This window comes from Neophocaena asiaeorientalis, unplaced genomic scaffold (assembly GCF_003031525.2).
Source record: "Neophocaena asiaeorientalis asiaeorientalis breed wild unplaced genomic scaffold, Neophocaena_asiaeorientalis_V1.1 scaffold77, whole genome shotgun sequence".
Classification (NCBI taxonomy): domain Eukaryota; kingdom Metazoa; phylum Chordata; class Mammalia; order Artiodactyla; family Phocoenidae; genus Neophocaena; species Neophocaena asiaeorientalis.
In genome coordinates, this window is record NW_020174645.1 from 10,488,027 (window position 1) to 10,501,841 (window position 13,815).

The window sequence follows — 13,815 nt, forward strand, 5'->3', positions numbered from 1 at the left end:
CTCTGCAGTTTTTTGGAAGAGTTTGAGAAGGATGGCTGTTAGCTCTTCTCTAAATGTTTGATAGAATTCACCTGTGAAGGCATCTGGTCCTGGACTTTTGTTTGTTGGAAGATTTTTAATCAATTTCTGATTAAAACTGATTTTAATCAAATCAGTTTCAATTTCATTACTTGTGATTGGTCTGTTCATATTTTCTATTTCTTCCTGGTTCCGTCTTGGAAGGTTATACCTTTCTAAGAATTTGTATTAGCTTTTGCTTGTCTGTAAAGCTTTTGATTTCTCCATCGAATCTGAATGAAATCCTTGCCGGGTAGGGTAATATTGGTTGTTGATTCTTTCCTTTCATCACTTTAAGTATATCATGCCACTCCCTTCTGGCTTGTAGAGTTTCTGCTGAGAAATCAGCTGTTTACCTTATGGGAGTTCCCTTGTATGTTATTTGTCATTTTTCCCTTGCTGCTTTCAATAACTTTTCTTTGTCTTTAATTTTTGAAAATTTGATTACTGTATGTCTCAGCGTGTTTCTCCTTGGGTTTATCCTGTATGGGACTCTCTCTGCACTTCCTGGACTTGGGTGGCTAAAAACTTTCCCATGTTGGGGAAGTTTTCGACTATAATCTCTTCAAATATTTTCTCGGGTCCTTTCTCTCTCCCTTCACCTTCTGGGACCCCTATAACGCGAATGTTGTTGCATTTAATGTTGTCCCAGAGGTCTCTTAGGCTGTCTTCATTTCTTTTCATTCTTTTTTTCTTTTTCTGTTCCGCAGCAGTGAATTCCACCATTCTGTCTTCCAGGTCACTTATCTGTTCTTCTGCCTCAGTTATTCTGCTATTGATTCCTTCTAGTGTAGTTTTCATTTCAGTTATTGTATTGTTCGTCTCTGTTTGTTTGTTCTTTATTTCTTCTAGGTCTTTGTTAAACATCTCTTGCATCTTCTCGATCTTTGCCTCCATTGTTTTTCCAAGGTCCTGGGTCATTTTCACTACCATTACTCTGAATTCTTTTTCTGGAAGATTGCCTATCTCCACTTCATTTAGCTGTTTTTCTGGGGTTTTATCTTGTTCCTTCATCTGGTACATAGTCCTCTGCCTTTCCATCTTGTCTGTCTTCCTGTGAATGTGGTTTTTGTTCCACAGGCTGCAGGATTGTAGTTCTTCTTGCTTCTGCTGTCTACTCTCTCTCCCTGCTTTTTTTTTTGGGAGGGGGGGCTGCACCACGTGGCTTGCAGGATCTTAGTTCCTCAACCAGGGATTGAACCCAGGCCATGATAGTGAAAGCACTGAGTCCTAACCACTGGACGGCCAGGGAATTCCCAAGAATTCCCTACTTGGCACCAGGTGGTTCTCCCATCCCCATGCCTTTGCACAAAAAATCCTGGCAGGAAAGTCTTAGTCCCCTCCCCACGCCCCTTAGGAGAAGCTGCTCCCGGGCTAGAGCTTCCGTGTGCCACCGAAGTCAGGGGTATTGTTCTTAGCAGTAAGACATTTCTTCACCTCTCTGCCTCGGTTTCCTCATCTGTAAGGTGGAAATATGTTCTTACCTTGTAGGATAATAATATAGAGCTCTCAGAACAGTACCTGACACCTTGGGAGTACATAGAAGGTCAGCTGCTGCTGCTGTTATAATTATCACCATCAACATTTTAAAATGACGATCTCACTACGTGTCAGGCATTATGCTAAGCACCTCACCTGTGTTTATCTCACTCAGTCATTTCATTAACCCCATGATCCTGCTGGGATATTCCCACAATCCCCATTTTACAGATGAGAAATCAAGGCTCTGGGACATGCAGTGGCTCACCCAGGGCCACATGCCTGGTCAGGAGCAGAGCCTGGACCGGCCCCCAGGTGTACTTGACTTCACTTCCCCTTTGATATTGGGGGGTGGTGCTTGGTCTGTACGCAATCCACAGATGAGGAAACTGAGCCTTGGAGAGTCAGTAAGGTGCCCGTGGTGAGGGGCAGTGTGGTTCTAGCTTCTGGAGAAAGGCAGCTAGGCCTCAAAGACACCTGCACAGAACTGCCAGGGGCTGTGCGGCCAGGACCCAAAGACACTGTGTCCCCAGTTCGATTCCTGGCACCTGCCTCACCTCTGGGAGGTCAGACCTCTTTTTTGTTGTCCCCAGATGTGGTCCTTCCAGCAGCCCTGGGACAAAGCCCCTCTGAGAGCCCCGTCCAGGGCTCGGCAAGGCAGAGCGGGATGCTCTCCAAGGATCTGCAGACTGACTCCTGCGGGCACCAAAGGGTGTGGACGGCTGGGGAAGGAGCAGAGCCTGGGGGCCAGGTGCCCTGCCCACACCCGCCGTCCCTTCTGCTCAGCTGTTCCGTCCACACGCCGTGTTTTGAGCCCCTGCGCAGCCCTCAGTCGTGCGAGGCCTTGAGGCTGTGGTGCCGTGGAGACGAGAGTCCTGTCCCCGTGCTCTCGGATGCCTGAAGGCCTCCATCCGTGGAGCCCTTGCTCTTCGCCAGGCACCGTGCTGAGAGCGACAGCCGCCCGAGGCTCCTGTGTGTAGAGGAGCAGACGGAGGCTCAGAGAGGCTAAGTCACTTGTCCCAGGTATCAGAGCTGGTAGAACCCAAGTCCGACTCCAGAGGCTGTGCCCACTTCACAGATGAGGAGACTAAGGCTGAGGAAGAGATAGCAGTAGCCAAGACCCCTGGCCAGTGAAAGCCAGAGAGGGCTTGGGGGTCTCCTGCCAACTAGCAGCTGCTCGCTTCCTTTCCCTTCTCCCCAGATCCCCTCTCAAGCTCCACGTGGCCCCTTTAACTTGACCTGTTCCCATCCTGGGGGCTCTGGGTTTTCTGTTTCCTCCTGTGGCTGCTTCCCACTCATGAGGAAGGAGGGCAGGGTGGGGGCCTGTGCCAGTGTGGGGCGACTATCATGTGCATGGGGAAAAGGGACGGGGGCGGTGAGACGGTCTTTCACAGACTGAACACACCCGTGACCCCAAACCCAGAGCAAGGGCAGAACATCCTCAGCCCCAAGCGCTCCCTGCTGCTCCTTCCTAGTCAGCATTCCCGGCGATAGCTGACCGTGAACCTGCACAGGTTAGCACCTCACTTTTTGTTCTTTATATCGATGGAGCGATAGTGCAGTGGTTCTTTGCTTTTTGGTTTTTAAAAATAGCTTAGGGATATTTTAAAACAGCCTCATTGAGATGTAATTCACATGCGACACGCTTCGCCCACTTGAAGTCTACAGTCAATTTTAGAATGTTTTCATCACCCCCAAAAGAAAACCTGTGCCTACGAGCCATTAACTATCCCCCGGCCCCTGGCACCCACCAGTCTGCTTTCCGTCTCTATGGATTTGCTCATTCTGGACATTTCATATAAATGGAATCATACACTGTGTGGCCTTTTGTGTGTCTTCTTTCACTGCTGAGCGGTGAAATAAGGTTCATGCTTGTAAGGTTCATCTGTGTTGTAGCGTGAGTCAGTACTGCATTCCTTTTTTATGGCCAAATAATATTCCATTGCTGCAGGCCAGCTGCGTTGTGTCGCCCCCTTTACAACTGGGCTCTCAGGAATCTAAGATGTTGGTGTCCACTGACACCGGCTCCTGAGTTTGGCCAAGTGCTGCAAGCAAGCCAAGCTGGGAGCGCTGGGGGATGGGGAGAGGCGGAGACACACAGAGATGGAGAGAACACGGGGGCGTCGGGGCCCCAGGCAGGTCCTGCTTCTCCTCCCTGAGCCTCAGCATCCCCATCTGTAAGGTGGGGGCAGGACAGGGGTCAGCTGTGTCGTTACAGAACCTTCCAACTCTGACGGTGCTGAATTCTCCGTGTACGTGGCACTTCCTCCTTCCCAGCACGGGTTAGTTCTAGTTTCAAGTTCTGAATCTGAGGGCTCCTGGACATCCTCGTTTTAAGTGGCTAATATCCTTCCTCCTCTCCCCGCTGGGCGTGCCCCCTTGTTCACCGGAATTACCAGCTTGTGCCCTGGGTCCCTTCCAAGGCCACTGCCCCGTTGAAGTCCAGGGAGCTGGAAGCAGATGCCGAGAACAAAGGATGGCCTTATGCGGGAAGGTCAGGTAGATGAGGGACTTGCCTGCCTCCACGCCTGCAAACCCACAGCCTCTAGGACCCAGCAACACCTGTGCGCAGCAACAGAGTGTCTGTGTTTGAAGTTCACCCTCTCCTGCAAGCATTTCTCCTCCCTCTCTCTTTTTTCTGGCCGTGCTACTGTTTGGCGTGCAGGATCCTGTTCCCAGAGCAGGGACACCAGGGATGGAACCCACACCCCCTGCGGTGGAAGTGTGGAGTCTTAACCACTGGACGACCAGGGAGGTCCCTCTCTCTCTTTTTTTAAACAGCTTTACTGAAATGCAGTTCACATATCCTACAATTCACCCACTAAGATGTGCAAATGCAATGGCTTTTAGTACGTTTACAGAGTTATGCATCCATCACCACAGTCAACTTTACAACATTTTCATCATCCCCAGAAGAATCCCCATACCTTTAGACACCATCCCCATTCCCCATCACTCCCAATCCCCCAGCCCCTGGCAGTCACTAAGCTACTTTCTGTCTCTACGGATTGATTTATTCTGAACATTTCATATGAATGAAATCATACACTCTGTGGTCTTTTGTGTCTGCCTTCTTTCACTTAGCACTGTGTCTTTAAGGTCCGTCCGTGTTGTAGCCTGTATCTGTATTTCGTTCCTTTCTATGGCTGAATAATATTCTCTTATATGGATAGACCACATTTATCCAGTTATCTGTTGATAGACATTTAGGGTGTTTCTACTTTATGGCTGTTAGGAAGACTGCTTCTATGAATAGTCATGGGCAGATTTTTATGTGGGTGAGTGTTTTCATTTCTCTAGGGACATACCCAGGTATATACCTAGGAGTGGAATCCCTGGGTGACATGGTAACTCCATGCTTCTCACTTGTTGAGGACCTGCCACACTGTCTTCCAAAGCTGCAAGCCAGCATCCTGCTTCTCTGATTCCAGAAGGGCCAACTGAGGGTTTCCCTACCTGGGTTCTCTGACCCCTCGGAATGGGGTGCAGATCTTGTGTTGCTGCATCTTCCTGGGGGTGGATGTCTAGGACGTTTATCAGATTCACAGGGGCATCTCTGAGCCTCCAGACCCTCTGTGGTCCTGGCAGTCCAGAGGTCAGAGGAGGAGACAGACCAGTGGAGCATATTCCAGTCCTGTCTCATTCTGGACTGTTCGTGTGGAGTCTGCTCAGGATAAAAAAAACACAGCTTGAGAAGTGATGAACATGCTCTCTGACGTCTGCTTTCTTTTCTCACTCTTTCCCCGGTGCGCCCCCTCCTTGGTACCCAGCAAGGAGAACTTCAACAACATCCCTGACCTGGAGCTCAACCCGATCAGATCCAAAATCGTCCGTGCCTTCTTCGACAACAGGTGGGCCTTTCTCCTGGAGCTGCCGATGGTGGGTGACTTTGGGGGAGCATTTGCCCTTGTGACTTCTTGCATGACTCGTGTGCTCGGAACAGCCCCTTAAGCTGACGCAGAGAAGAGGGGGCTTTGTCAGGTAGGAGCTACAAGCCACAGGTCCAGGGTCTGGCAGTCCTGGATTCATGGCTGGGTGACTTGGGACAGCTCACTCAATCTCTCTAGGCCTCTGTATTAGTTAGCTGTGGCTGTGAAACAAATTACCCCCAAACTTAGCAGTTTGAAGCAATATATATTTATTGGCTAACCATCTTTGAGAGTCAGAGATCTGGGTTCTCAGGCTCAGGGTGGGTCAGCTGGGGCTACATTCACCTGAAGGCTCGATTGGGGGAGGCTCTGCTTCCGAGCTCACTGTCCTGGCTATTGGCTGGAGGCATCTCATGGGCCAGTCACCAGGGCTACCACACCTGGCAGCTGGCTTCCTCCAGAGTAAGCTGTTCCAATGAGAGAGAGAGAGAGATTGGGCACCTGAGAGGGAAAAGACCATCTTTTGGTAACTTCATCTTGCAGATAACATGCCATGACTTTTGCTGTATTGTCCTCATCAGAAGTCACTGGGTCACCTCGCACTTGGAAAGGGGACTACATGGGGCGTGAATACCAGGAGGCAGGGTCACTGGGGCCCCTCTTGGAGGCTGCCTCGGTTTTCTCACATATAGAACAGAGGTAATAATAGCACCTGCCTCTCAGGGTTGCTGTGAGGCTGTGCTGAGATGAGGTATGTTAAAGAGCCAGGGTAGCTGTCGTTACGCACAGCACCCTGGCTTACAGACTGAGGCAGAGAGAGGCACCATGGACAGTATCCCAAAGCTGAGGCTGACACCAGAGCTCATGTCCCCGAATGTCTAGTGTCGTTGGAGTTGAAAGACTCACATATCCTCATGGAGATCACTGTGTCTGAGGCTTGGTGGAGAGGTGCAGGGGTGGGGGGGTGAGGGGGTCACACCCTCTCCAGGCTGCCAGAACCTGTGGACAAACATACCAGGGGCCCAGGCCTGACACCCTGTGTCTGCAAAGATCGCTGAGAAGCAGAGAGAACTGGCAGAAAGAGGAAGGAAGGGAATAGGCATGTCCCTTCCTTGAGGTCGTATCATGGGTGGGGACTCCTGGATGGGTTTCAAGTTGTACGAGCCTGAACCGCCCAGCTCTGGTTCTGCCAGGGCTGCAGGGCCCTGAGGAAGACTCCAGGCCTCACCTGTTTATGGGTTGGGGCTACGGGGTCCTCAGGCTGCCCCAGAAAATGCAGAGGCCTTCCTCCCGGACCTGTGGGGTGAGACCTGAGGACAGAGTGCCCAGGAGTTAACTAGGCAAAGCAGAGAGAGACCAGAACTGCACGTGCAAAGACCCTGTGGCACAGGGAGTGGTGCGAGTGGCAGAGGGGGCCTGACTGGAGCACAGAGGCCAAGCATGGTGAGAGGTGTGGGGTGGGCAGGGCCCTCAGCTGCTTTTTAATCTCGTTCTGCCTGCGGAATCCCAGAGGGAGGCTTGGGTGGGCAGTAAGGCAGAGCAGCATTGGGGACTGGCAGCTACTGGAGAGGGGAGGTGGCAGGGGGAGCGGTGATGCGGCCCCCAAACGTGGAGATGACACGCTTGTCAGGGCCTGGAGTTGGAGGCCTCACAGGAAGAGGGTGCAGGGTGACCAGAGCCTAGTGACACCTAACGTGTCTGTATATACACACGCCTGCATGTATGTGTCTGTGAGGCTTGTTTCCAAACAGCTGGATGAGACTGGGCCAGTTGTGAAGTTGGCCGGGCCCCAGGGACCCAGCCTTCCGTGGGTTGGAGCTAGAGGGGCTGGTGTCTCCTGGCCCTAGGTGTGCTAAGGTGAAGAGAGGATGACACGCCAGAGGTCCTGGCAAACCCTGCTTCCCCCGAGCCTGTGGAGCCCACCCAGGGCCAAGGGCTTGGTTCTTCCATCCTCACCGCCAGCCCAGGAGGAGATAGGTTGGGCTGGAGAGGGGCCCGAGGGAAACCTCTGGTATCCTGATTGGGGGGTGGGTTTCTCAGGTGCACACATTGGTCCAAATGTAAGATATGTGCCTTTTACTGTATGTAATTATTCCTTAAAACAAATCTGGGGACTTCGCTGGTGGCACAGTGGTTAAGAATCCGCCTACCAATGCAGGGGACACGGGTTCGAGCCCTGGTCCGGGAAGATCCCACATGCTGCGGAGCAACTAAGCCCGTGTGCCACAACTACTGAGCCCACGTGCTGTAACTACTGAAGCCCGCACGCCTAGAGCCCGTGCGCCACAACAAGAGAAGCCACTGCAGTGAGAAGCCTGCGCACTGCAACGAAGAGCAGCCCCCCCACCACAACTAGAGAAAGCCCGCATGCAGCAACGAAGACCAATGCAGCCAAAAATAAGTAAATAGAAATAAATTTATAAAACAAAAAAACAAATCTGGCCCGAGGTGGCTTGGTGCTCAGCTGTCCCCTGTGGGAACCAGAACAGATCCGGGAGTTGCGTTTTCAGCTCTTAGAGTGGAATTTAGGCGTTGCCGGGCTTCTGTTCATGAGCGCTGCCTCTGCTGAGGGGACAGTGCGTGGGCAGGGGCCAGAGGACAAGAAGGTGTGCCCTGAGTCCACAGTCCATAGTCAGAGGCAGGAGAGACCCGCTACCGTACTTGGGGCATCTGAGGTTAGGACAGAGCTCTTAAGGGCGGCGCAGGTGCAGTGGCACCTAAAGGGTGGAGGAAGGGGCCTTAGTCAATCAGGGAACGTTGAGTGCCCAGAAGGTGGGCATTGAAACAAGCTTTTGGGCCCCTGGGGAGGAGAGTGTGGTGGGAAGGGGTGGTGAGAGCTGGGCGGCTGGGACCAAACCTCTTGGGCCTGGGAGACCAGGTTGGGGGCTTGGGGGTCACCCCAAGAGCTGGAGGAGCTTCCCAGAGGGCATCGAGCAGGGGAACGACAGAGTCTGATTTGCTTTTTACAAAGCTCATTCTGTCTGCATGTGGTGTGCCCGCTGAGATGGTGGAGGCTGAACCAGGCTATCCCAGGAGAGACGAGGAGGGATCCCAGAGAGATCAGAGGAGTGAAACTGGAGATGGGCTGGATATGATGGGGACGGAGTCGAGGGATTCCCGGGTCTGCAGGTCTGCATTGCGGGCAGCTCACGAGGCACCTGCTCTAGGGAATTGCTATCTGACGATGACGCATGACAGCAGGAGAGGGAGGGCAGTGGCCAGTAGGGGATGGTGAGAGCCTCCCCTGTGGGTCCTGGGGCCTCAGCCTGGGGCGGCTGCTTAGAGACACGGTGTGGAGAAAGGGAGGCCCCGGGTGAGTCGGCGGGCAGCCCAGAGGTCACCAAGTAGGGGAGGATTAAGGAAAGGCTTCCCTAGCCTGGACCCAGAGCAGCTCAGCGCCTGTGCATCCTTCACATCTCATCCTGTTCCAGCAAGGAGGTGGGGGAGGACTCAAGAGGAGAGGCTGGAGACGGGATTTTGCTTTCAAGGAATACCAGCGTCCACCTTGCTTCCTAAGACGTTTTGAACCAAGAAGCTGGTCTTGGAGGGCAGTTTGAGCCGGGTCTGTCCCCACCTCCAAGGGCTCTGATCCTTACAGGGTCATCGGAGGGTTAAGGAAGCAAAAAGACTGCTCTAAATCAGGCATCCTTGCAGAAAGAATGCTCTCGTGCTGGGTTGCAGATTCGGATGTAGCCCCTGTTCTTCTGTCCCCCGACCCAGGTCTCGGGTGCTCCGTTGTGGAAGTGGACCGGAGTGCACGTGGGTCTGGTTCTAGGTGCTGTGTCTGGGTTTCCTCGGTCTCTGCATTGTGGTCACCTTTAGAGACCATGATGCCGGCCCATGTGGACCTCCCGGGGACACTAGGAGGAGAAGGGATGCCTAGCCCCTGAATCAGGTCCTGATGCTGAAGCAGCCGGGTCTCGACCTTCCCTGAGAAGGACCCATTCGTGGCCAGCCTGCCCCGGGGTTGATCACATGTCCCCCGAGCTCATTGTCATCCCTCTCGCTGCAGCCTGAACCCCTTGAGAGGGACGCGCAACCCAAACACAGTGAAAAGTACCTCCGAGGAGCCCAGTGCATCCTGGGGCTATGTTTACGCCCTGTAAATTTGGACTGTGCCCCTGACAGCAAGAACTCGGAGATTATTAAAAATCTGCCTGGAGTAGCAGTGGAAAAACTTTGTAAGAGAAGATTTCCGGGAAGATTGAGAGTTTTTACTCAAAGACTAGGCTTCCTGAGTCCAGAAGATCTCGCCTTACCTCTCAGATTTGTTGTTTCATGACCCACCTTCCCTGTTCCAGGCTTGGGAGCCACCTCTTTCTGGAAGATGTCCTGGCATGGAAGATTGGGAATAGCGAGATCTCTAAACTGTGAAGTGTGGTACTTCAGGGGCAGTATTTGAAAAGGAGTAGATGGGCCCCTAGAGCGAGAACCTCGAATGTATTCCTTTAAACCGAGATATGGTCCTAACCGCAGGTGGGACCCAAATGCATTTGACAAGCACTAGCCCTTGACTGTTATCCCGGGCCAGCTGAGAACTGTCTCTTTGAAAGGATGCACAGTGAGGGCAGAGGGACCCTCTGCCCATCAGCCCGATGGCCACCTGCACCAGCGGAGGTCGGTTAGCGATGAGGGTTTGGCAGCAGTGGGCCAGGAGCCCGTGTTTGGTTGGCGTCATCTCCAAGCTGTTTTCTCAACTCTTCTTCTCTGCCAGGACCCTCACCCAGTGGCTTTTCAGTGCACTCACGCGTTTGCTGAGTATCCGCCGTGTGCTAGGCACAGGGCAGACCCAGCCTTGGGTTCGCTCCCTGAGCCCCGCCTGGAACACAAGCCCTTTTCTTGCCCCCTGCAGAAAAGCACATCCATAGGGATGTTGGAGTGGTGGGAAAGTGCGCGGGGAAGGGAGGTGTGACGCAGGCCCCCCTGGGACTCTGTGCCATGATCTATCAGAAAACCTGCCGTCATCGGCGAGTTTTGCACTTTGGTAGGAAACGTCACTCAGAGCTGCCTGCTTTGATCGTTGTGCTGGAGTTTTAAACAGCTGATAGCAGGAATTGGCAAACTTTCTCTAAAAGGCCAGGGAGTAAATATTTTAGGTTTTGCGGGCCACATGGTCTCTGTCACAGCTGCTCAACTCTGCCTCTGTAGCTTGTAAGCAGCCACGGATACTATGCAAATCAATGGGCCTGGCCGTGTGCCAATAAAACTTTATTTATGGACGCCGAAATTTGAATTTCATGGAGTTTTCACTTGTCATGAGATGCTATTCTTTTTTTCCCCGGCATTTTTTCCAACCATATTAAAACCCCTCTTAGTTTATGGGCTGTATAAAAATAGGCAGCATGTGGGATTTGGCCCCCAGGCAGCAGATCGCTGACCCCGATCTAAAGGTAAGGGTCAGGAGATGTACCTGGGGGAATTACTGCCTCACTTTCCCCGTGTGTAAGTGCCCAGCTCTGTGCACCGCAGCATGCCCGGGAAGCCCTCCATCCCAGCAACTGTGCAGTTGCCCGTGTCTCCCCCCAGGCCCTCAGATGGTGATTTCTGGCCGGGGGGGCTCCGGGGAGGGGCTGGACTGAACTGCCCTGGTGCCCGGGGCCCCCACGAGCAGGTTGTTGGGAAACAGAACCCAAGGCTGGGACAGCCATCGTAGGTGAAGTGTGTGCACAGAAGGGCCGGGTTCTCGAGGGCTGTTGGTAGCAGGACAAGATTCTGTTCTTAATGCATTTCCGACACCCCCTCGTGGCTCCCGTAGGAACCTGCGCAAGGGGCCCAGCGGCCTGGCTGACGAGATCAACTTCGAGGACTTTCTGACCATCATGTCCTACTTCCGGCCTATCGACACCACCATGGATGAGGAGCGGGTGCAGCTGTGCCGGAAAGAGAAGCTAAGATGTGGGTGTCCTGGGGCCCCTCCCCGGTGCGCACCTGGCCGCCCCCAAGGGGGGGTTGGGGAGGGTCGGGTCAGGTTGCACCAGCCTTGGGGAGGTTGGTCCCGATTTTCACACACAGAGGGTGGGGTTTGCACCTCCGTCTCCTCCGAGGCTGTTGCATGGCAGCCTCCTTGTTGGCACTTCTCAGCAGCTGGTGGTTTTCTGGGAACAGAAGGAGGTGTCAGTGATTCGAAAAGGTTAAGGCCCTTGGTTTGGACAGACCTGGTTCAATCCAGCCCCTTCACTAAGCAGCTGTGTGACCCTGAACCTGACGGTGGGGATGAGGACTGAGCATAAGGGTGATTCTGAGGCTGGGTGGGATCTCGGGTGCTTCCTGAAAGTTCCTTTCTTCCCTCCCCTGGCCCATGACTGGCCACCATACGCAGTTTCACGGGGCGGCCTCTGTGGGGCTCGTCCGTCCCGGAGCAAGTTTAGCTGGGGTCGGCCTTGGTGGGGGATGGCACAGAGTCCCAGGGTGGCTTGCGTCACACCTCCCTTTCCCGTGCACTTTCCCACGCCTCCAGCATCCCTCTCCATCCCACCCGAGGCAGCAGCGTCCGCAGGGACATGTAAACACGGGGCTCGGGCTATACTTAGCTCTGGATGTGTACTGAGGGTTGTTGGGGGCAGGGCGGTGATGCCTGGTGTCCGCCCGGCTTCCACACTGTTCCAAGGACCAGGTCAAGGGGTGTGAGGGCTGTGGGATGGGACAGACTCTGGTTCAAACCCCGGCTGCCCCTCCCTTAATGGGGTGGCTGTGGGCAAATGCCTTAGCTTCTGGGAGCTTGGCAGCCCAGTCTGTGAAATGGGCTCAGGGCAGCCCTGGCCTCACGGGGTCATGTGAGGATGAGAGGAAGAGATGTTTGCACAGCGTCGGGCTGGATAAATGCCAGGACCGAGGACTTTGTGATTCTGAGGCTGAGCTAGGGGGCAGAGAGGTCACCTCCCCTTTAGCTCCTGGCTCTGTTGGGCTGCGGGATGCTGAGTGATGTCACTAAGAGTGAAATAACCGGAGCAGGTGTGAATGCCCCTCGTACCATCAGGGACCGGCTCAGATCAGCCAGGGGCAGGATATAGGCAGCCGGGTCCATGATCTGCCACAGGCCTGGGATGACAGCCGCCCTCTTGGGTCTGTCAGGAATGACACTTTGAAATAACGCTGAGCTGGCTTCCTGTTAATGAGACTGTCACATCATCACCCACAGTGTGCCAGGCGGTCGTTGGCCCTGGTCCACCAGCCTTAGCTCACCTGGCAACACCATGAGGCAGATGTGTGGTTACTCCCATTTTACAGATGGGGAAGCTGAGGCTCAGAAAAGTTAGGTCACTTGCCCAAGGTCACCCACCAGGAAGTGGTCGGTCTGGCCCCATGGCCTTTGCCCTTGCCCTCTATGGCTTTGGCAGGTTTCCGTTACTGGGGTCTTTTGCTCAGTTTGAGGTAGGGGAAGGTTGGGGGGCGGGGCGACCCGGGCTCCCCTCCGCCTTGCCTGACTCAGCCGCTCTCTCCCCCTGCCACCCCCAGTTCTGTTCCACATGTATGACTCAGACAGCGACGGCCGCATCACCCTGGAAGAGTATCGAAATGTAAAGTATGCTCCCGCGCCGGCGGGCCCCAGCGCCTCCCCTGCCCTGCGGCCGGGATGGAGGCCCAAGTTCACGGCGTCTCTGCTCCACCGGCAGGTGGTCGAGGAGCTGCTCTCCGGAAACCCCCACATCGAGAAGGAATCTGCGCGCTCCATTGCCGACGGGGCCATGATGGAGGCGGCCAGCGTCTGCGTGGGGCGGATGGTGAGAGCTGCCGGGGCCGGACCCCCAGATCCCTCCCTGCCCCTGCTGACCCCGCCGTGCCGTGCCCTGGTACTAGTCTGTGTTTGTGGGAGGCCCCAGCGGGCAGAGACTGTGCGTGTCCTGCTCGCCGCTTTAACCGGGCCTGGCGCAGACCACAGCTCACAGGCTTCTCGCTGCTTTCCTGTCCCCCCAGACACCGGCCCCATGTCCCAACCCCTGGGGGGTCAGGCCAAGCAGGGGAGTCTGGGCTTTGGGGGCCGTAGACCCCACTACATAGCTTCCTCGGGCCCACAGGCAGTGCCTGGCACAGTGCCAGGCCCGGTTGGCGCATAGAGTGCCCTGGTACTAGTCTGTGTTTGTGGGAGGCCCCAGCGGGCAGAGACTGTGCGTGTCCTGCTCGCCGCTTTAACCGGGCCTGGCGCAGACCACAGCTCACAGGCTTCTCGCTGCTTTCCTGTCCCCCCAGACACCGGCCCCATGTCCCAACCCCTGGGGGGTCAGGCCAAGCAGGGGAGTCTGGGCTTTGGGGGCCGTAGACCCCACTACATAGCTTCCTCGGGCCCACAGGCAGTGCCTGGCACAGTGCCAGGCCCGGTTGGCGCATAGCCCGGGCTTGCTCTCATTTAATTATTAATGAGGGGATTTGTGGCCTGGAGGGCAGGGGTCAGCAGGGAGCTCTCTTGAGGGCC

The 13,815-nt window shown here is 54.6% G+C and overlaps 1 protein-coding gene across 3 annotated transcripts in view; it reads left to right on the forward strand.

Annotated features, from left to right (window-relative positions):
* Positions 1-13,815, forward strand: part of TESC (tescalcin) — a 66,178-nt gene that overhangs the window by 39,447 nt on the left and 12,916 nt on the right. For all 3 annotated transcript variants that reach the window (XR_003005006.1, XR_003005005.1, XM_024758567.1), the window contains exons 3-6: positions 5,307-5,387; positions 11,161-11,300; positions 12,861-12,922; positions 13,019-13,126. Coding sequence is in view for 1 of the 3 variants with exons in the window: in XM_024758567.1 (XP_024614335.1) it covers positions 5,307-5,387; positions 11,161-11,300; positions 12,861-12,922; positions 13,019-13,126 (391 nt within the window). In the remaining 2 variants the exon portion in view is untranslated. The remainder of the gene's footprint in view (positions 1-5,306; positions 5,388-11,160; positions 11,301-12,860; positions 12,923-13,018; positions 13,127-13,815) is intronic.